The sequence below is a fragment of the Anabrus simplex genome, chromosome 7, assembly GCF_040414725.1.
Source record: "Anabrus simplex isolate iqAnaSimp1 chromosome 7, ASM4041472v1, whole genome shotgun sequence".
In the NCBI taxonomy this organism is placed as follows: Eukaryota; Metazoa; Arthropoda; class Insecta; order Orthoptera; family Tettigoniidae; genus Anabrus; species Anabrus simplex.
In genome coordinates this window covers 118,961,825-118,986,418 of record NC_090271.1, presented here as the reverse complement: position 1 = coordinate 118,986,418, position 24,594 = coordinate 118,961,825, and the positions used below count along the sequence as shown (strand labels likewise).

Genomic DNA, 24,594 nt, shown 5'->3' with positions numbered 1-24,594 from the left:
TTACTTTTTGGCACTATCATTATGTCTGGCACGAAAAATTTAACTTCATATACAAGGAAGGAGTCAAAATGGAGGCACTGGTGAGAGTCAGTGAATTTCAAATATTTTTGCTTACAAGACCAAGGCTAAAACTTAATTTATTTTTTTCATCCAACTTTTTGAGAGCACAGAAACAAATGAATAAATAACATGTTCTTTCTGCACATCTTTCATGACAGTATCAGCTTATAACAGAACTCATGACTGGACAACCTCTGAAAAATATTTACGGAGCTCTGCTAATGCTCGGTATCTGTGAGATATCTCATTTTTACGTTCCTTTGGCAATTCAGCGTATGTTTTATCATATCCAAGCGGCTGAAAGCAGGGATCCCATCCAAAATCACGGGGTCCTCTTGGGCTCACAATGGTACCTTCAGTCTTGCCCCGGAATAGCAACACTTCATCTTCTTCTCCTCCAGAAGAGTAGGCAAAAGTACACACAGCAAAGGCGGACTTGTCCTCCCATCCATTTAGCATCCGATGCAAGCCTTCTGGTCCCAACTTGTCAAGAAACCACTTGATGTAAGGGCCTAAAAATGGCATTTCAAAGTAAATGTTTATTCTATGGCTTTTAACAAATGTTTATAAACAGCTAATCTAGTATGGCTAAACACTCAATTGTTTTTTAAAAAAGCAAAGCAAGCTTGTAGTTTTACGTGCTGTTGATTGCATGATTGTAGCCGCAGGACTTCTATTTTAACTAGAAATTGGAACTGCAGCCAACTTGGTGAAAAGCCAGTGGATATTACACCAATATCAGCAGATTAATAGACAGCGATTGTTTTACTGTTCTTATTTGATTATAAATCGACCTCCAGGAAATCGGAAGCTAAAATTTGGAAAATATACATTAATGAAGCACACAAAAAAATAAGGAATAAATTTCCTGCCAGTTACACTAGCGGTCAAAAGCTTTCAATCACCTCTGAAAAAAACTATACAGTATACTTTATTTCAATGTACAAACGCATCATAAAAGCTAAATAACCAACAAAATAAATATTTTCTCCCTCTATCATTAAGTACAATATGAAATGTTTTAGATTTTAGCCTCTTCAAAGTATCCACCCTTTGCCCTCAGAACAGCTGCACAAACTTTTGGCATTCTGGAGATAAGATTTTGTAGTGTTTTTGCAGATATTGCAGTCCAACACGTCTGTAAATTAATCCATAGATCTTCAACCCTCTCCTGCAAACCATGTCACCTTGCCACGGTGGGGAGGCTTGCATGTCCCAATGAAACAAACAGCCGAGCCGCAGATGCAACCATATTGGATGGATATGTGTCGAGAGACCAGACTAACGAATAGTTCATCGAAAGGGAGATAGCAGCCTTTCGGAAGTTGCAAGGTGGCAGTCTGGATGATTGATTGATATGGCCTTGCAATGATACTCAACATGTTTTAGCTGTGTTGATACTGCTAGATGGCTGAAAGTGACGGGAAACTTCAGCCGTAATAAACTCCTGAGGACATGCGGCTCTCTCTGTATGAATGATGTACTGATGAAGGCTTCCTTCCAGGTAAAATATTCTGGAGGTAAAATAGTCCCCCATTCGGATCTTTGGGCGGGGACTACACGAGAGGAGGCAATCATCAGGAAGATGGTTACCGACATTCTGTGAGTCGGAGCGTGGAATGTTAGAAGTTAGAATCATTGTGGTAGGTTAGAGAATCTGAAAAGGGAGAAGGATAGACTAAAGTTAGATCTAGTTGGTATAAGTGAAGTACGTTGGCAGGAAGAGCAGGATATTTGGTCAGGTGACTACAGAATTATCAACACAAAATCAAACAGGGGAAATGCAGGAACTGGTTGTGGTAATGAATAAGAAAATAGGGCAGCGGGTAAGCTGCTATAACCAGCATAATGAAAGGATTATTGTTGTCAAGATAGACACCAAACCCCAATGCCCACCATAATAGTACAGGTCTATATGCCTACTGGTTTAGCAGATGATGAAGAAATAAAAAAATATATGAAGAGATAAAAGATCTAATACAGTATGTAAAAGGTGACGAGAATCTAATAATGATGAGAGAATTGAATGCAGTTGTAGGCCAAGGAAGAGAAGGTAATACAGCAGGAGAATTTGGATTGGTACAAAGGAATGAAAGAGAAAGTCGGCTGGTTGAATTTTGCACCGATCATAATTTAGTTCTTGTTAATACTTGGTTCAAACACCGCAAATGACAGCTGTATACGTGGACAAGACCTGGAGACACTGAAAGGTATCAAGTAGACTTCATTATGATTAGGCAGAGATCCAGAAACCAGGTGGTGGACTGTAAAACTTTCCCAGGAGCAGACGTGAAATCTGACCACAACTTGTTGGTCATGAAATGTCATCTGAAGTTGAAGAAACTGAAGAAAGGAAAGAATGCAAGGAGATTGGATGTAGACAAGTTGAAAGAAAAGGAGTGTGAGGGACTGTTTTAAGGAACATGTTGCACAAGGACTAAATGAAAAGGCTGAAGGAAGCACAAAAGGGGAAGAATGGACAGCCATGAAGAATGAGGTCTCTAGGGCTGCTGAAAAAATGTTAGGAACAAATGAAAGATCATCTAAGAATCAATGGATAACTCAGGAGATACTAGTCCTGATTGATGAACGACGAAAATACAATAATGCTAGAATTGAAGAGGGCAGAAAGGAATCCAGGCAATTAAAGAATGAAGTGGATAGGAAGTGCAGGACAGGAAAGGTAGATGCTGCATACAGGAAAATCAAGGAAACCTTTGGAGAAAGGAAAACTACGTGTATGAATATTAAGAGCTCAGATGGAAAACCACTTCTAGGGAAAGAAGACAAGGCAGAAATATGGCAGGAACATATCCAACAGTTGTATCAAGGTAAAGACGTAGATGATATGGTTCTGGAACAAGAAGAGGCTGTTGATGCTGATGAAATGGCAGACCCAATTTTGAGGTCAGAATTTGACAAAACTTTAAGGGACCTAAATAGGAACAAGGCACCTGGAATCGATGACATTCACTCTGAATTACTGACTGCCTTAGGAGAAACCAGCATGGCAAAATTATTCCATTTAGTGTGCATATGTATGAGAAGTACCATCCGATTTTCCGCCGAATGTTGTTATACCTATTCCGAAGAAAGCCGGTGCTGACAAGTGTGAAAACTACTGCACCATCAGTTTAGTATCTCATGCCTGCAAAATTTTAACACATATTTACAGAAAAATGGAAAGACAAGTTGAAATTGAGTTGGGAGAAGATCAATTTGGCTTTAGAAGAAATGTAGGAACACGTGAAGCAATCCTGACTTCACATCTGATCTTAGAGGATATAGACACTGATTCCCGTAGGGAACCTGAAATATTTGTCCAGAATGAGTAAATTTATAACACAAATATAATTTTTGTTGTTGCTATTTTGCTTTACGTCGCACCGACACAGATAGGTCTATGGCGACGATGGGACAGGGAGGACCTAGGAATGGGAAGGAAGCGGCTGTGACCTTAATTAAGGTACAGCCCCAGCATTTGCCTGGTGTGAAAATGGGAAACCACGGAAAACCATTTTCAGGGCTGCCGACAATGGGATTCGATTTTCGTATACTGGAAGGTTGAGGCGAGGGTATACCAAACTTTCCTCTCGTTTGACCTTCACACCACGTGTAAAGGGTGACTCAGAAATATTTCAAATTCCTTTCAAGCCAGTAGTCAATATAGCAGCACACATGTTTCTGAACACGAAGAATTAGTGAAGTTAATTAACAGCGTTTTAGATAGTGATTCCAACGATAGTGTAAGTGAAGATCTTCAGGAATTGGAAGACAATTTGTGTGAGGAAGTGTTGAGTGTGAAGAGTGTAAATGAGTCAGGAAATGAATATATTGCTCGTGACTCAGAGTGATGATGAGCAAAACCTTCGTGCCAGGGCTCTCACAACCAAAACGTGCGAAACACAATAACTCGGTGTGGATAAGTGGAGATAATAATCCAGTCATTCACTCCTTCACTGCAAACAGCGATGTTTCTGAGTTTTTATTTCAGAAATATGCGGTTACATCTCCATCAGAGTGCTCCGTCTTTTTAACCCGCAAGTGGTCTCTAGCCGAAATGTAACGTGAGTGGTCGCGCATGAGACTTTCTCTCACATTAAAATAAATATGACATTTTTCACAGTTTTGTGGGGCGTAAGGCTGAAATTTACAACTGAAATGAAACCCAAGTTCTACATTATATATTTTAGATAAAAATGAAATGATTAGTTGTGAGAGAGAGAGAGATGGCATATGGCTTTTTTCGCCAGGAGTGTTCGAGGACAAGTTTGGCTCTCCAGATGCAGGTCTTTTGATTTGATGTCCGTAGGTGACCTGCGCGTCATGATGAAGATGAAATGATGATGAGGACAACATATACACCCAGCCCCGTGTCAGCGAAATTAACCAATTAAGGTTAAAATTTCCAATTTCGCCGGGAATCGAACCCGGGACTTCTGTGACCAAAGGCCAGCACGCTAATCATTTAGCCATGGAGTCGGAAATGATTAGCTGTTTATTAAGACACAAATTACTACTTAAAATAACATATCCAATGTACATAAAAATAACTTACGTCCTGAAGTTGTAAAAAATAAAATCTCAAACCTGCATTATACCAAGTAATATTTACGTACAAAGCAAGATTTCTGAAAACAATAACATTTTAAAAAACAAGAAGTGCTCATAATACAAATACTAATGCGTACAACAGGAGTAAGTTTCCCGCTCCACTTCAAAATAGCACCAAGTCATTAGTCGCGCGATGAGAGAAACTTTCACGCAGCGTGCACGGACACATAGGAACTTTTGTTCTGACTAGGGGAGGGGGTGCTTACCTTTCAAATCTGAATCGCTCTACTCACGACAGTTATAAATTCAGCTAGAAGAGGGAACAGTCACCTCCCTTTCATCACTGTGAAGTAATATCACAATAAAAAATAATGTGAGAAAAAATCTCATATAGTGACCACTCGCAGGTTAAGACTATATGGACCCATTGTTTTCTGTAATTGCTACACAGACAAATAATTATGCTCAGAAGCAACTTACAAATGAGAATCGGAAAAAGCAAAAAGACGATGAGAAATGGTTTAACACAACGGAGTGCACTTTGCTTTGTATATCCTGAAGTCCCAGGTTATGGAACCTCATATCCAGTTATACTGGAGTAAAGACAGGTGTATTGAAACATCTATCTTTTCAGAAACAATGAGCAGGGAAAGATTTCTCCTCATTTCTCATTTCCTCCACTTCACTGATGACATTTCAGGTAATGCTAGTGACAAACTGAGGAAAATTAGGCCTATAATTTTGCACTTCTCGGACACAGTTTCTTCGTTGTTTGAACTGTCAGAAAACATTGCCTTAGACGAATCTCTTATGAAATTTTGTGGTAGGTTGCCATACATGCAATATGATCACAGTAACAGGGCCAGATATGGCATAAAGATATATAAAATTTATGATGCAAATACAGGCTACTGCAACAACTTTCGTATATATTCAGGAAATGATATGACTGACCCTTCCTTGCCTGCAAGCACTACTGTTGTTATGAGCATGTGTGAACATTTGTTTAACGAAGGTCACACTCTGTACCTTGACAACTGGTATATGTCTCCAGACATTTGTAAAAGGGTTAATGAAAAACAAACAAATATTGTAGGAACTGTCAGGCCGAACAGAAAAATCATGCCACCTGATATTTCGTTTAAAGTAAGTTACTACAAAGAGGTGAACACTAAACATGGTTCAACATTTTGTGACTCAAATGGAAGGATAACAAAGATGTTCATTTCCTTTCTTCAAAGCACTCAACAGCAAATATTACATCAACGGGAAAACACGGGAGAAAGCACGTACAAGTGTCACAGGAAGGAGTAAAAAAATAAAAAAATAAAACTGACCCTTGAGTACCAAGATGGGATGAAGGGAGTAGATTTACAACACCAGGTCGCTGCCCTTTTTCCCATCATGAGGCGAACAGTTAAAGGGTATAGTAAATATTTTTCTATCTTCTAGACATTTGTCTTTTCAATTCTTTTGTAGCATACTGTACTTTCTTACAGTCAGAGCGCAGGAAACCCTACTACACAGGCTTCCATGTGGCTGTAGCGACACAGTTACTTGTGACCGTATAGCTGCCTGACTACAAGGTCACGAGACGACCTTCACTTAGTGCAACCTCTCTTGGGCTACAAGCTAGAAACCGGGCTCATTTTCCCATGCATATTCGTAATACTGAAAAGAACAACAATCCCTTTAAGCAATGTTTTGTGTGCTCAAAGCAGAAGGAAGGAAGTGAGAAAATGTGGCAGTGCAAGAAGTGCGAATTTCCGCTACATCTCCCTGATTGCGTTGAAATACAACACAACACAAAAACATCATTTTAAGTGAGTACATGTATTCATTCACCTAATGACAAAATTTCAGGTTAATATCTTGTAGAGTTCTCTTTTGACAATATATTTTCCGTTGTGCTGCACAAACAGCCTCTCCACTGGGATTCAAATCTGAGTCAGTGTGACACACAGGGGTATTTAAATGAGAGTCCATTGGGTTAAGAATGTAAATGTCAGCTCTGTGGAAAATACCACATACTAGATTTTGCAGCTAGGACAAACACTAGTGATGACAATTTTTATAATTTATGTTAGCAATTTTTCAATAAAATCATTTTATTTTAAATCACTTTATTTACGGTTTTATTTAACTCAATAATAACATGGCCTCGGCAGGCATTCTGATCTGATGCCATCTAGGCTGCCGAATGTCCAATTTACTCTCTTCACTGGGAGAGAAATGTATCTCTGTTGGGTGATCTATGGCTAAGCTTTTAATTAATTTGTTGATTAAACACCAAATCTGTCACCAGAGACTTCCTACATGCCAACATCACATGACTTGGAGTGTTGAAGTGATTTTTCCCACCCTTCAAAAATCAAACTACCTCTACTGTGTTTGAATCTGCAAACCTGAGATCTGAAAGCTGGCTCACTACCCTAATCTACAGGGGAAGTCATAACCAGTCAACTCAATCATGCATAGAGTTAACAAAGAATACATCTAGTCATGATACTGTATAGGCTTTTGGGCTTATGCCGTGTCAAGAAAATAAGGTGAAATTCTTTATGTTTCGCAGAGAACTGTGCTCTGCGTCATCAGAAGAAAATCTCTACTGTCCACGAGAGAGGCTTCTTAAACAATGACCTTTTGAAATTTAGACGTTATAATAGAAGTGGAAATGGTACGTTCATTCATCACCAGATGGCTCCCCAAACATGGCACAGCGCTAGTGTTCAAAGCAGAAGCTGACCGAACCATCAGAATCAGTCTAAGAGAGTCACATAACATGTGTAAGTAACATATGACATTGACAGGTGTATGACATTGACACAAGCCTGGAATGAAACATCTGGCGATGAGGAATGTACGAATTTGGAAAGCACCAAGACGAAATAACAATAGTGAAGGGACAGGGAAGGGAACTACCTATGTAAATATTTAATGGCTGACAACCAGATATTACTTAATTGATAGCCAATGTCCCCGTTGAAATTGTTAGGATTTCTATGTATTTCCACAGCTTCCCGTACAATCCTGGACCTGTAGTGTCTAGTGTGGAAAAGAGCTCGAGCATCTTGGAACATAACATCATGACCCGACGATAGAGCGTGTTCAGCTATTGCCAATTTGTCTGGCTGGTTGAGACGAATATTACGTCGCATGGATGCCTTCCTTTCTTGGATGTTCTAGTAAGAAAGAAACCAGACGGCTCCTTAGGACATACCGTCTATCGTAAACCTACCCACACAAATCGCTATCTTCTTGCAGATTCTCACCACCATCAAGCACAAAAACAAGGCATTCTCACGACACTCGCCAAGAGGGTGAGACGAATTTGTGAGCCAACAAATATCCAGGTGGAGATGGACCCACTCAAAGTCACGTTCAAGTGAAATGGTTACAGCGATTTGCAGATTCATAGAGCCCTGCATCCCAGAGAAACGACCAAGCAAAGTTCACAGAAGGAAGAAGTGAAGGGAACTGCCTACTTGCCTTAGATTCACAACACCAGAGATCGAATTGCCAAGGTCCTCCGCAAACACAATATAAAAACCGTGTTTGGCACCGCCACTTAAACTGCTCAGAGTCTGAGTAAAACCAAGGAGAAATTGTCCCCACTTTTACATCCTGGGGTATACGAAATTCCGTGTACTTGCGGTAAGGTATACATCGGCCAAATATGCCGGTCCATTGGTACCCGTATCAAGAAACACAAACGTAATATTCGTCTCAACCAGCCAGACAAATCGGCAGTAGCTGAGCACGCTCTATCGTCGGGTCATGATGTCATGTTCCAAGATGCTCGAGCTCTTACCCACACTAGACACTACAGGTCCAGGATTGTACGGGAAGCTGTGGAAATACGTAGAAATCCTAACAATGTCAACAGGGACACCGGCTATCAATTAAGTAATACCTGGTTGCCAGCCATTAAAGATTTATGTAGGTAGTTCCCTTCCCTGACCCTTCACTATTGTTATATCGTCTCGGGGTTTTCCAAATTCATACTTCCTCATCGCCAGATGTTTCCTTCCAGGCTTGTGTCAATATCATACACCTGTCAATGTCATATGTTGCGTACACATGTTATGTGACCCCCTTAGATGGTTTGGTCAGCTTCTGCTTCAAATGTTTGAATGCTAGCGCTGTACCACATTCGGGGAGCCATCTGGTGACAAATGAACGTACCATTTCCACTTCTATTACTTACTTACTTACTCCTTGGCGCTACAGCCCCTGTAGGGCCTTGGCCTCCTGTCCACTTCTATTATAACGTCTTCATTTCAAAAGGTCATTGTTTAAGAAGCCTCTCTCGTAGACAGTCAAGATTTTCTTCTGATGACGCAGAGCACAGTTCTCTACAAAACGTAAAGAATTTCACCTTATTTTCTTGACACGGCATAAGCCCAAAAGCCTATACAGTATCATGCGTATAAGTAGGGGCTGTGAAAACATTAATGGCAATACATCTAGTGATACAAACCAAATGACAATCAAATAGAAGAGAATATTAGTTCTCAGAGTAAATAACAAATGAATGAATCTATAACAAGTTGGAAGATAAACCTACCTGGTAAACCACCCATAGCATTGAAGCAAAGGCATGTGTCTTCAATAATAACAGGTCCTTTAACTATGGCAGCAGCAGCTTTGCATTTATTTCTGCAAATATCATCAATTTCCCCTTGGTATTCTGGAAGGTCAATTTTCCGACTCTGCAACTACAAGAAAACATAAAGCATATTTATACTGACATAAATCTAGACAAACACATGTGACAGCAAATTCCAATATTAACTACAGTAGAGTCTCGATTATCCGAGTTAATGTGGACCAAGACTACCTAAGACAATCAAAACCTCAGATAAAACTGATCGTTACCGAAATAAAGGTATTTTGATCATAAATAAGACAAATTCATTACTCACTGGACTAAATAGAAGAAACAAATCAGGTTAAAATGAACGCTAGGTGTTTAAAAATATAGTATACACCAGTGGCCAGTCGCAGCAATAACTGTGAACAAAGACTAAAATTGAAACTGATGATACAGGAAGCGTAAGAAAAGTGATGGAAAATATGCTGAACTCCGGAAGACCATTTAGTTGCCTTTAAACTTAACACTTCTGTTGTGACTATACATACGGAACTTTTGAACCTTGGTAATATATAGAATTTTCACAACAAATTCTGTTTGCAAGACATGAGTCTATGATATAAAGCTGGCCGTACAATGCTTGGCAATTTTCAGTAGGCAGCAAATCTGAAATGTACCTATGACTCATCCTGTGAATCTTGATTACAGTAAGGACCCAATCATGGAATGTGGCTATGGTTAGCAGAGAAGGACGCAGAGGACATTGTACTATTATACTGCCTTACATGGTTTATGTAATCATAATAATGTAGCATCATACCTTTAAGTACGTTGTTTACTTGCGGTTGTGGAAAATAAACCAAACCATTGTGGCAACACAAATTAAAATGTCTATTTACCACTTCCGCAGCAAAATGTCATGCTTGGCAGCGCATACAGATTTCACTTAATAAACCTACTGTACACTGAATAATCCAATGCTTCATAATGAAGGACTTTTTGAAATATAGGCATCTATTGGACTAACATAGAAAGATCTGCATAGACAACTTTCACAGAGCCATCTATCGGGCTGCCAGAGAAAGAACAGTGGAGATAAATTTCATAGAGCGTTCTACCAGCAAATACAGTTAACTGTAATGACTTACACATTGTATTATTTGAATAAATGACTATTTTATGCAAATAAAGGACTTCATGAAATAAATAATATTTTTCTATTAATGCTGAGATGGAGACCTTTCTTTTGATGTATAATACACAGGTGCAGTTTTCTCACAATACTGCATTATACATTCAAATTATATATATTGAAACAGGAACGCCCGTACTTCAGTTTTGTGGAGAGCATCGATAACGCCAAGGCGTGTACGGTTCATGCTTTAGAGAGTACGAGAGAAGGATAGTGAAATGAGTTCATATTTAAAGTGGAACTTGCAGTTTATTCAAAAAGATGCATAGAAATTATATCACCTTTTACAGACGAATAGTTTGAATGTCCTTGAAGATGTGGAAAAGGCGTCGTCTCCCATCGTCGGCGCCATCCCACGTCATCGAAGTCGTCCCACGTTGTCGGTGTCGACCCATGGCCGTTGTCAGCCCTTGATGTTGAAGGAGACTCGAATCTGGGGCAGTCGCCTGATGATAGTGCAGCGTGGAATAGTTGTTGAGTTTTGTATTCCACTAAGTCCCATGAAAGAAGCAGAGAAATGTAAAACTTTTGCACAAAATGTCAATGGAATCTGATACGACACTTCTCTACCGCACTGCTCTGCAAATTAAGGCGAGACACTGTTTACTGGCTGAATAGGTTCCACTATAAATGGTGTTGGACGCACATTTGAGAAAAAAAAAAAGAGTTGAATTCAAAGTCACAGTTCTGTGAGAAATAATTAATATTGTTCGTGCAATAGTCACTATCGAACTTGAAGTGATAAGCAATGAAAATAATCTGGAACTTTCTGAGATACGATGGTTCACCACTTCACTCAATCTCAGTGCAAAAGAAAATAAATTAAGTCCTTCAGACACAGTCTCTGCACTGTTTGTAATGAGTACATGCAATGTCCTACCACACACACTCGTAAAAATAAATTCAAGTTTCTGCAAAGACAGAAGCCGTTTATGACACAGTCTTGTGAAAGAGAACCAAGTTCTGTTACTACTCAGTCTTTAAAAAAATCACGTAATTTCTCAGAGGTAAAATTTTCACTGAGGCACAATATTACACGCAAATTTAGACACAGTCTTTATGAGGGGAATTGACATAGTCCCTTGAAAAGAAATAAAGGTACCGTATTCCACGAATCAGCACTGTCCTTGAAAAGGAAAATCGGCACCGTTTTATGAAAGTAAATGTTAGCACAGTTCTGTGAAATGAACTGACAGTCTTTTAAAAATGAAGGTTAGCACAGTTTTATGAAAAGAAAATGTCGACACTGATTACTGTACAGTCCCTTCAATTACACAATTCACAAAATGAAATGATGTTACTTGGCTCGACAGAGCGATATTATCATTGAATAAGCTTTTGCTTATACGCGAAGTTAGAGTCCACAGAGAAGGCTTTCAACACTAGTATTACGTACTTTCGAACCCCGGTCCTAAGCCGGACAGAGTAACAAACCGTATCACATAGCGAGGTGACTGGTTCACGACGATGTGCTCGCTCACACACGCACTGACACATTCAGTGACACACTGACATACTCTAGGTTGGCGACCTCCTTTTATTGTCCAAGGTCGGACGGCGAGACTGAAAATGTGAGCATCTTAAAAAATTCATATCTCGGCCATCTTTCCGCCTATTTTAATGAAATTTTGGGTGGTAGCATTTGTTGTTCAGGCTTACAAGGTGACGTTCTAGAAATTACGATTTAACCTTCTGTTCATGATGAAATGCCATAGAATCAAACAGAACTTTCGGTGTGACGTCACTTGGCCTTGGCTGGCACTCTGTAGCAGCGCTTGCTTGCATGCTGTCCCCCACAATGCCTGCACGCTTGGCGCTCGTTCTGAATCCATACAGCCGGGTGTTAGCGAGTTCTCCTCAAGAAATACATGAACACGAATGCTCGCAAGGCATTCCCGTTTCAGTATATAGATTTAAAGAAGCAACAAACATGCTAAAGTGTACAGTACACTGAAAGCTAATCATTTTTATAAAAGAGTTTTTAACAGTATTTTACATCGCACCGACACAGATAGGTCTTATGGTGACGATGGGACAGGAAAGGCCTAGGAATGGGAAGGAAGTAGCCATGGCCTTAATTAAGGCCTGGTGTGAAAATGGGAAACCATGAAAAACCATCTTCAGGGCTGCCGACAGTGGGGTTCGAACCCACTATCTCCCGGATTCGAGCTCATAGCTGCGCGCCCTTAACCCCACGGCCAACTCGCCTGGTATTCTTCATGTCTGATTAAGCTGCCTCGATATCTTGACGCCCTTTTATGGAGACGTTGCAGCCTAATAATATCGGCCAGTGATACATTGTTTTGTTATATTTAGATTGATACTTTCATTGTCTGTAATTGTAGACATGATAATAAGCTTTTAGGCTTTTGCTGTGTCAGAAAGCAAAGTGAAAATATTTATGTTTCGCAGAGAACTTACTCTGCATCCTCAGAAGAAAATCTTGTCAGTTCATGAACAAGACTTCTCTAATAATGAGGGTCTGAATATAAGAATGCTTTACCATTGGTCTATAGTAAGTGGTACTCTTGTTCGTCACTAGATGGCTCATTGTGTGCTAGGTTACCGAGTGGGAGGTGAAATCATCTTAGCTCCAATTAAGATGTTTCTAGTTCTATTGTTTGTATGTGCAAGGTCATCGGACAAATCAGGGATAAATGTGGTAGAAAAAATAAATTAAATAAAATGAAGAATAAAATAAATGCAACAAAAGACTGACAGGATAGCATATAATAGAGCTGAAGATGGAAAGAAAAGTGTGTAGTAGAAAAAAAGGAGAAAAAGTTCTTTGCAAAACGCAAAGAATTTTCACCTTGTTTTCTAACACCGCAAATTCCATAAGCTTATTATCATGCTGTTTTGTTGTTCTGCATAGAGCAGTCTCTTTACTAATGCATTCAAACAATCAGTAAGTCTGATTTTGCTTTCTACATTGCTTATGTTGTCCTCTCTTCACCATTTTTACCTTGGGTACTAAACTGATAATGTGATAATGTCTTCATCAGCTAATTCATACTGCTCATTTTACCACCACTAATTTTCTTTTTCCACTCATTTGACCGACAGCCAACATAACGATTAAAGTACTTACAAATCAAGCTGCAAAACAGTATTTGGATAGCAGTTAGTATGAAAGGACTCAAGGCGCGAAACAACGGAATTGTTGAGTTGGGTGTTTAGTATGGTATCAATTAGAAGAGAGCAGTTAGACTCAAGCCGTGAAACAATTGAATTGTTTGACGCTGATGGAAATGTGATCATTACTTAGTTTTTGATTAGCCTTGGATAAGACAGCACCTTGGTTAGTCAACAATCGCACAATCGAGACTCCACTGTAGTTTGTTTAATCCCCAAAATAATGGATTTTATTCCATAGGCATATAGTGCCAATGGGTAATTCATTTATTCACAAGATGCATTTACTTGAATTGTAACACTGATTGCCAGTTAGAAAAGAAGTACGGGGCACAGATTTTATAGGCCTAATACTGCATTATGTAATTTTTTAACATACAAACCACATAACTAATGAGCCTAGCTGTAAAGGTTTAATATAAGCACATAACTTTTCACAAAACACATCAATAATAATTATAAATAATTAAAAATTAGATTACAATATATTTTCTCTCATTAACTGCTCTCTGAATACTTTCATCTCTAGCATATTTTAACAAATGCTTATTTTCCAGAATGTGACTGGAGAACTCTGAACAAGGTGTGTTTACATTTCAGTAAAATCTTCAGTGTTGTTAAGTCCAAAGGATTGTGCTCTTTTGTTCATTGCATAATGATAATGATGATGATAATAATAATAATAATAATAATAATAATAATAATAATAATAATAATTGTACCGGGTGGTACACCTCTACGACGCAAGTTCAAATCTTGCGCAAATTGAAACTCCTCTACAGGAGAAACCCTGAACTGTAACAACGGAATCAACTCAATTGTTTATCAGAAGATGTCTCTGGGTGTTTTTGATTTGCTTTTGTTGATCAAGATGTGCGGACATTCTCTAACAGATGTCTCTACTAAAAACTATGATTATGCACTCTGGTGCGAAGGAATGAACTTTCTTGGAGAAATTTTGTATTCATAAGTTTTGTCTTTACTAAATTTTGTTCTTTCATTTGAGGGTTGGCAATATTAAGCTTCCTTTCCGCCTGTTTTGAATTTAACCAAACCTAAATTTCTGTAATTAATTTCCCACCAATAAGGTGTTTCTTCATCGATTTGTGTGTAACTTTTTGCTGTTAGCCAATAAATGTTTGTGGGCGGGTCTTAATCATTCATGAAAGGTCTCGATTTTCCGCGAGGGTATAAAAACTGCTGATTTTCTTGTCTCCGGGCCACTTCAATAACATCTAGCTTTGCGTGTGGATATGTAGCAGGGGGCGGGAAGCGCCTCTTTCTTCGGGCAATAGATCTTCAACAAGGTAATGGCCATTTAACATCTTTTCTAAGGTTCAAAACCTTTAATATGTAACCCATCTCTTTAAAACGTAAATCCCTTTTCAGTCTATGTAAAAACTACAAATTACTTCAACTGTAGATCGGGGATAGAGAGTGCTTTACCCTCTCGAGCTCCCCTTCATTTTGAATTTGAGGTGACTGTGTTCTCGTAACCGTTTTTCTCTTCCTTCTTAATGTGTTAAATTTATTTTGTATACTAGTCACCTCCATAGATTGGGATTAGCCCCTGTGTAATCGGCCTAGCGCCACTTAGGTTTTAAAAGGTGTGTTTAGGAGTGCTAATTCACGCCTCCATCCCTTTTGCGTTTTCAGCCATTTAAATTAACCTTGTATTTCTCCACTAAGGCCCAGTAGATTGGGTACGACATACCCCTGTTTCTTTATAAGTTGTGCCTTGATGGCAGTATAGTGTAATTGTCTGTTATTGCCTTTATAGGCTGGAAAGATCGAGAACGGGTCAGCTCTTTATGGTGTTGTGGTAAAAGTGCCTTAGAGAGGCTTGAGATGTGAAGTTGGGAGCAAGTGCTCCATATAATGAGGGGTTTTCTGTCCTTTGGTAATTTGTGGTTGTGAGCTGAGAGCTCAGACTTTGGGGCTCGTAGCCCAGAATTTGTAATATCCTCTTAACTTGTGCTTTCATTTGTAAAGTTGCATTGTACCTGATTTTTCTTTGTTATTTCACCTAGTGAAAATTGTTAAATCTTGTTATCAGTTGAAAATATAACCTTTATTAAATTTCAAAATTCATCTTTCGGACTTGTAGTTAGACCCATTCCAGCCCACACCTTCTTTCACCTCTGCCTTCCACGGATAACTCCGTAACAATAATAATAATAATTATTTATTTATTTATTTATTTACAGAGTTTACGCCCACATTGGAGCAATCAGACTACAACAAATTTGTCTTCCTTTTCTTCTCCCAAAAAGTCTTGTCTGGTTGACCTGGCTGCCCTCTCCGCATCCGTTATAACACATTGTTTCCTCTGTACAGTGGTCAGAGGAAGCCTGATGCATTTAATAATAATAATAATAATAATAATAATAATAATAATAATAATAATAATAATAATAATAATAATAATAATAATAATAATGTTATTTGCTTTATGTCCAACTAACTACTTTTACAGTTTTCAGAGACGCCGAAGTGCCAAAATTTTGTCCTGCATGAGTTCTTTTACGTGCCAGTAAATCTACCAACATGAGGCTGATGTATTTGAGCACCTTCAAATACCACCGAACTGAGCCAGGATCGAACCTGCCAAGTTGGGGTCAGAAAGCCAACGCCTCAACCGTCTGAGCCACTGAGTCCGGCCCACTGCACAGCATAAAGGAAAATAATCCCTCAACATTGGTATTATGAGAGGGAATGCTGAAGAGATGCTGACAAACAAGCAGTAATTCAGAGTACAATGAATTTAATTCACAGAACTGTAGAAATTCCATCCACTTTTCTTTATAGGACCTGCCAGTTACATTTTCCTGACTTAAGAATGTCTTCCACATGGTCTTGACGAATCTCTCTTTGTGAGGTTGCCAGTTTCGATACTGTCAAGATCTGTATGAAGTGACTGTTAAACATTGTTAATTTTGCTTTCCTTCGAATCTTTTCATCCCACAGTAGGGTCCTCACTTGTTGGTAAAAGAGGAGACTATCTCTATTCACCACCCCCACTGCCATAGCGTCAGTGTTCGTGAAGTTTAACTCCTGAATTTCGATGCTTATTGATCTCTGCACATTAGTGTTGTGTGTATAGTAAGTGATTGGCAAATACAGATTTTGTTTTATGTTAAGATTACTTTAATGTACGAGGGGCATCCAGAAATTTTTTCTGATTTTTAAAAAAAGACAACATGCAAAACTTTACTGGTACCCAATACAGCCATGTTGGAGCTATTTTTCAACATAATCACCATCAGAATAGAGACATCTGTCATATCGTGGGATCAACTTTTGTATGCTGGTGTCGTAGAAGTCTGACGCTTGGGAATGGAATCAGCTCTTCATCCGTGTGAAAATGCTGAGAGGTAGACAGGAATTTCTTGAGGTGCAAGAAAAGATGAAAGTCACTGGGAGCAAAATCAGGACTGTACAGTGGATGATCAAACACCTCTCAGCTGAACTTCTGCAGAACAGTTGCAGAGCGCCAAGCTGTATGTGGATTACAATAGTAGTTACTTATATTTAAGGTCCACCTTTCCGATACAAATTATAAATGATTTACATTTATATTAACATTCAGGAACTAGTTTTGACCTAAATCATAGGTCATCATCAGCCATGAAGCAAATTATACAAATGTATTGAATAAAATAAACAATGTAACGACACAATGGTCTTAAAAAACTGTACACTACATACAATCAATAGAAATTTAAGGCTGGTTGAATAAAATAATTTCTGTTTAAGCAATGGAAGACACAGTGTAGTGTCAATAAAATATTTAAAAAGATATGTGCATACCATATGAGAAATAAGGTATTGTTCAAGATTTTCGTTGCACTACGTTAAAGAGATCCTTTTAATAGAGGATCCTAAAATTCTGGATTGCTGCTTTATGTTAAAAAGTATTTTTTATTTTTTATCGATATTCACAAAATGCTGGTTATGGTTCACACATACAAATGAGATTGAAGTTACCTCTCCAAATACGTTGCAGTCCGTTCAAAGTTCAAGTTATCAAAAGCCAAGGTGTCTTCTTAAGATATCAAAATGTTTGAATTGTGTATACAAAATTATACATTCAGTTCACGTGAATGTGATGCGTGATGTTAGAAAAGGCTCTTCTGTATAGAGAACCTTGCTTTTATAGAGTTGCTTTTGATAGAGATTCGTAAAATGTTGGTGCGCTGCAATATATTAAAAGGTGCTTTTGATAGATAAGCCTAATAAAAAAAATGTAGGCTGCAGTTAACGCATAGAAATGCAATTGAAGCTGGCTCTTTAAATACGTTGTAGTCTGTTCAAAGATTGACTGAACCAAAGTCTAAGTGTCTTCTCATGATATTAAAATATTTGGGTTGTGTACACAAAATTATACATTCAGTTCATGTCAATGTGATGAATGATGTTATAAAGACTCTTCTGTTTAAAAAATCTTGAATGATGATGATTGTTGCGCATGGAGGTCCAAATATAGAACGCGAACCTTTTCTTGAACCCAAGTTCCCATTACGCACTATGGAGCTCAGGGCTCAAAAAAAAGGTTCGCGTACTATACATTAGTAGTATCTACAAGGTGGTGGGATTTTGCAACTCAATGTTGACCGTAACATTTTTTATTTGTATAAATGATGGTTAAGAATAAAAAGAGTTATGATAGGGGGAATATAATAAATGACATATGTTGGATAGGAATCACTTTGTGCTGCAACGTATGGAATTGAAGTTGGATGTGAATAAAGGTTGAGGAGAGGAATGTATGAGGTTCTACCGAAGTCTTTAGAGAGAGGTGCGGGGAGGGAAAAAAGAAGAAGGGAGTGGGGCAGGAAGGAAAGGAGATTATGGAGGGGCCGATGGATGTGGGAATATAGGTGATTGCCAAAGTAAGGTACTGTGAATATAACGAAAAATTGGACTCTGACTACTAGATGGAAGTGTCTCTGAAAGGATGAATGAGCAGGTCAAATAAAATGTTTGGTTTTTAGGAAATGTCATTCAGATAAAATTTGGATTAAAATATTGGTCTAAATGTATGAAGCAGTTTTCAGTTATGTTAAGGAGGGGTCCTTAATGCATAATTTTGAGGATTTCCATATCCTGATTAATGTCAGTAAACTTGTGATTGTAGTTGTGCATGTGTTGTCCAACTGCTGAAAATTTATTATATTTCAGAGCATTGACATGTTCTAAGTACCATATATTAAAACTCCTTCCAGTCTGGCAAACATAAGAAATATTACAGCTGTTGCATTTTATTCTATATACAGTAGAACCCTACTTAACCGAAACCCGGCTTAACCGAAATGCTCTGGCAAAATTGTATTTTACCCAGCTTGATAGCTGCAGTCGCTTAAGTGCGGCCAGTGTCCAGTAATCGGCAGATAGTGGGTTCGAACCACACTGTTGGCAGCCCTGAAGATGGTTTTCCGTGGTTTCCCCTTTTTAACACCAGGCAAATGCTGGGGCTGTACCTTAATTAAGGCCATGGCCATTTCCTTCCCACTCCTAGCCCCTTCCTATCCCTTCGTCGCCAAAAGACCTATCTGTGTCGGTGCGACGTAAAGCAACTTGTTAAAAAAATTGCATTTTAATATTTTGTTTTTACCCTCTCGTTCTTAGCCATTGATCTTGCTATACGTGCTGAGAGCTACTAGGCAAACCATAGTTTTATACTATGACTTATGCCAGAATGCACGTGTAGCATAAAACAAAACAGTTTCTTACCCTCTAGTTCTTTCCATAATACATTTTTCCTTGAACAAGCAGGAATTATTATTATTACCGTACTGTTTATTATTATTATTATTATTATTATTATTATTATTATTATTATTATTACTACTGTATTATTCGTCATGAATATTATGCAGACGACTCAGACTTTGACAATAGCAGTTCTGAGAATCGAGTTGCAGCAGATGATGGATTTAATGCATTGGATGTAAGATTGATTTTGAATGTATAATAAAATACAGTACCACACACTTTAATTACACTACTGTAATAAAATTACTGTATACATTATTCAGTTCAGAAGTAACAAAAAAAAATGTTCCATTATTTCAGATTGCTTTGTGCTTTGTTGAACAAAGCAATGAATCCACACCAGCTGATGTATTGTTGATTAAACGGTGGCGCGATGTAGCTGCACGACAGCGCTGCACCAAGAAAATTCAGAAGAAAGTCACTGATTTTATACAATGAGTGACATTGTGTAAACATTTTAATGTTAATATACAGTATGCACCTTTGCTTAACAGAGTTCACGCATTTTTTATTTCGACATTTAACTTTCAAAAATAACTGCCATGTGGCTCCGCCCCCTTTATTTAGGATAAATGGGGTTCTACTGTACTCCTGATTTAGAAAAGTTATTAGTTTTATTAATAGAAGTAGAGTTATGTAAGATTGTTGCATTATTATTAATAGTTTTAAACGCTAGTTTTACATGATATTTTTTAAAAACATGTGTGATTTTATAAATAACACTATTGAACGTGAAAGTAGAAAATAAAGAGACATTAGGTTTTTCTTTTTTCAAAGTGGTTACAGTATTTATTAATCATTCTTTCAATGAAAAAATTATTGTATCCATTAAGTTTTGCAATCATACGGATGTTGTTTAACTCTTTTTTGAGATCTTCTTTGGACATTGGTACAGTAAATGCTCTATAAACCATGCTTGTTTATGGATTTGGGGGTGTGAAGTATCTTGACGAATTGTAGAAGCTGTTTGAGTAGGTTTTCTGGAAATTTTGTATTTTAAGGAACCTAAATTTCTAATGATAGTCAAGTCTAAAAAAATTATTTTATGTTCATTTTCAGATTTGAGTGTAAATTTAATGTGTGAGTCGATGTTGTTGAGGTTAAAAAAAATGGTATCAGCGTCAGTTATGTTCTCATCTATAATTACTAAAGTGTCACCCACATATCTAGGCCAAAAAGGAATACTGTCGAAGTTATTATTGTTATTAATTTTAGTATGTTCCCATGGCTAAACCTCCTTTTGAAGTCGTATGTGGGCGAACATTGCCATGGATCAGCACAACACCTGCACTGAGCATTTCACACCTCTTGTTTTAAATGGGCCATCGCAATTTCCATAGAAACTTTACCACAGACCAAACCTGGCAGGCAGCAGGACAAAGAATATGAACCGCCATTTCGAGCCACTGCTGCTGCGCTACTGACACGAGACGAGACTTGTCCTGCCGGTATATAATTGCTAAGTCAAAAAGATCTGTCACGCATGTTCATATTTCCCGGCTAAATATGTTTACAAGAAAAGAAATAAGGAAACTTAATTTCTGGATGGCCTACGTATTCTGCATACCTTGTTTTGAAATTTTGGCTGGTTATCTTACGTAGAATTTGGCGTATTTGCTGTATTTGCTCATGCTACAAATTTTATATTCAATATAGGGATTCTACATTACAATCTATAACCGTTACCAATTCAGCACTAAACAAAACTTCAAGGGATGACTGGTGGAGTTTTAGAAACTGCATGCCTGTCTTTTCACACAAATAAACGGGACGAACCATTGACCAAGCTTTTATGTTCACATGACCTTCCGAGCTTCCCCAATCCCCCTCAACTACTTCAACTTTGCCTGCACCTGTTCTTACAAAACAAATGACTGTGTTGGTTTTTAGCTTTTGTCAATCTCCTAGTTAAATTTCGACTTTGCTGGTGTTGTGATGTCATAAAAAAGGAAGAGGAATTAATGATAAATTGAACATAATCGGTCATATGAAGAATGGAATGTCGAATGCGTGTATTTTAGGTACAGTGTCTTTAATAAAATTGTGTTCTTTTGTAGCCTACATTTTTTCCCGAATCTTCTGTCACCCTATTGGTCATTTTCCATTTACTGCAGTAAAGCTGTAATGCAAGGTAGAGCATGCCCGCGACAACTCCATTAAATCGAGTTTCTACTGTATTTAAGATGTGAATTCTCCCAGGATGGTAGTATAGTGAGATTGAATCAAGGTGCGGCAAAATTAATGCTGTGAGCTCGCAGTTATGATTAACAGTATTCTGTAAGAAAGAAGTCAGCTCTCAGGCGAAACTATCTTAACACCAGTCTGTTTTCAAAACTTTGTGTACAGGAGTGAAAGCTGGGTGGACTCATGATATTTTATTCAAGAAGTAACACTCATGAAAGTAGCGAGAATGATTGCTGATACAAACAGACGGGAAAAATGACAGGAGGGTACTCGGAATGAGGAGATAAAGGCTAAGTTAGAAATGAACTTGATGGACGAAGCTGTACACTTAAACCGGCTTTGGTGGTGAGGTCATGTGAGGCGAATGGAGGAGGATAGGTTACCTAGGAGAATAATGGACTCTGTTATGGAGGGTAAGAGAAGTAGAGGGAGACCAAGATGATGATGATGGTTAGATTTAGTTTCTAACGATTTAAAGATAAGAGGTATAGAACTAAACGAGGCCACAGAACTAGTTACAAATAGACGATTGTGGTTGCGTATAGTAAATTCACAGAGGCTTGCAGACTGAATGCTGAAAAGTTAATGATGTTATTAGCTTTATTACGGTTTTTGGAGATGCTGAGGTGCCGGAATTTAGTCTCGCAGGAGTTCTTTTATGTGCCAGTAAATCTATCAAGACGAGGCTGACGTATTTGAGCATCTTCAAATACCACTGGGCTGAGCCAGGATCGAACCAGCCAAATTGGGGTCTGAAGGCCAGCGCCTCAACCGTCTGTAAATTTAAACCTCCTTAAAGCATGGTACAAACACAGAAGGGACTTTTCTAAGCTTGAGAATACACCAACCATCCAGCAGAATTGTACTTTCCAAACAAGTCCCATATTTGGAACCAACTTTTCTTCAGTTTAATTTAAACTGGCGAAGTTTATATATTTATTTTTATATAACGTACACAAGGGTTACTATTAATAAGCAGTTTGTCTGCTTTGATTCTAAAAACTACCAGCGTCTATTTAAAGTTCTAACAACATGGTGCAGTTGGAAAGAGGTTAGGAAGTATTGTCAATGAAAAAAATGTGATAAACAGATTATGACTTAAAATGTCAGTAATCGAACAACGTGTTCGGATAACTTTCCCTAACGAAGCGCACTGTTACACATGACGTAGTAATGTACCATAAATCATCAACAGAAATGGGTAATGATAGTTATAGTAAGGTATCAATAAGTTCCTCTGAAAATTTACTGGCTATCTCTGTTGCTGCTGAAGGTGTAGCAATCTAAATTTAGGCTTACTGTTCGAGTACTCAAAACAAGTTTTCATATTTCTTAATCGTAGACGAATAAATTCAAAGCGCACTATTCTAAAGAGCCAACTTTCAAATTTGCCGGCACTACAGCACACAAATTGACCATAGGACGTAACTCTGGAATACTTACCTCGTACGGAAAAGATTTCCCCAAAATTGCAATAACCTCTTCAAGTTTCTTAGCATTACCCGTAACAAATACTATCTGTTTATTCATTAGGAATAGACAGCCGTAGCTGTTTAATCAACACGGCACCAAACTATCGTAGATCGTAGTAATAACTTACACTCAACCACGTGGTCCAGGTTACATAACATTACTGGCAGCCAGTGACGCCAACTCCTGATGGCGAACGCCGAAAAGTAGCTAAAACCGATCGCCAAAATGGTCAGAAATGGCTACGGGGATGTACTGAAACCGTTGCCTACGCTATAATAATTATAACGTAGGCAACGACTGAAACACTACCGATAGATGCCTCACGAGTGGTACCAACACCATCTAGGAGGTCCTAGATAATATCTAGAAGGTATTGGTGGTACCAGTGAGTAACGGGTGGTACACGGTATGCACTTGTCAATAGAGCTGTGAACGGTAGGAGCGGAGCGGAGACCTCCGGTAGTCCTCCGATTGAATTCATTGGCGGAAAACTCAAATGCTTAAATGTGGGCAATGTTGTAACGGTGATCTTGGGTGGAATTACAATTTAGGTTTTAGTACAGTAGAAATCCGATAGTCCGGCACGTTCGGGACCGGCCCGGTGCCGGATTACCGAAAGTGCCGGAATATCGGGCGGTACTTCTTACTACGGTATATGTTAAGGCCTACAGCGAAAACAGCTGTAACACGCCGTTTTGCAGTAAAATGTTGATCAGCAGAATCATTAGTTTTATAACCTGAGCTCAAAATTAGGGGAGCACCAAATTTTCATTCAACACATTCCGTTTACATACATGTACTGTACAATATATTAGTGTGACTTTAAAAAATCTCAAATTTATTTTTGTTTTCGACATCGTTGTCGCTTGGCAAAAAAGTTATTTCTGATGATATGTATTTCTATTCTCACCTTTCTACAGGCGCTTGATGATTTTCTGTTTATGGTTGATGGTCAAAGTTACGTGCTTACGTTTCTCTCATGATTTGGAACTTAAAGGAGGTTTCGGTTTCGAGAACATTGTCACTGCTTAAATACCAAGAAAACTTCCACAGGGCACTTTGATATGTATGTTCACTACACTACTGCACTACTGTAATACGGATCCTAGGTCGCAAGAAAAAAACTGTAGCTAAAAGTGCTCGCTATCAAAACGATGAACTGAACCTGTGTGTGGTGACAGCCAACAATGCCGATTGTGTCTAACAATAGCAGATGCGTAATGGACACTTCTGTGTGGTTTCGAACCACGCCGTGCGCTTTAACTGTCACAAACGTAAAAAAAAAAAAGAAACCAAAAAAAACATAAAAATCCTGGAATGGTGCCGGACCATCGGGCGTTCCGGACTAATGGAATTCTACCGTGCTAATTCCACAGATGCATGTGTTCTCCTACGTTGCCATTCAAATGCTGCAGTCGCTTCAAGATTGCCGCATTGTTTGTTATGCTATGAATAACAGATTTTAATTGAAATGCAGTTTGCAATAGGTGCAGGCAGATAGTTGTTGTTTGAGTCATCAGTCCATAGACTGGTTTGATGCAGCTCTCCATGCCACCCTATCCTGTGCTAACCTTTTCATTTCTACGTAGCTATTGCATCCTACATCTGCTCTAATCTGTTTGTCATA

General features: G+C 38.4%; 1 protein-coding gene across 1 annotated transcript; it reads right to left on the bottom strand.

The window, feature by feature from the left end:
* Window positions 1–72: 72 nt before the first annotated feature.
* LOC136876955 (inosine triphosphate pyrophosphatase) lies at window positions 73–23,131 on the bottom strand. The gene is made up of 3 exons (XM_067150725.2): window positions 22,938–23,131; window positions 9,182–9,332; window positions 73–572 (listed from the first exon to the last, which is right to left on the bottom strand). The coding sequence occupies exons 1-3, from the start codon at window positions 23,022–23,024 to the stop codon at window positions 238–240; spliced, it is 573 nt and encodes a 190-aa protein (XP_067006826.1). The 5' UTR covers window positions 23,025–23,131; the 3' UTR covers window positions 73–237.
* Window positions 23,132–24,594: the final 1,463 nt, after the last annotated feature.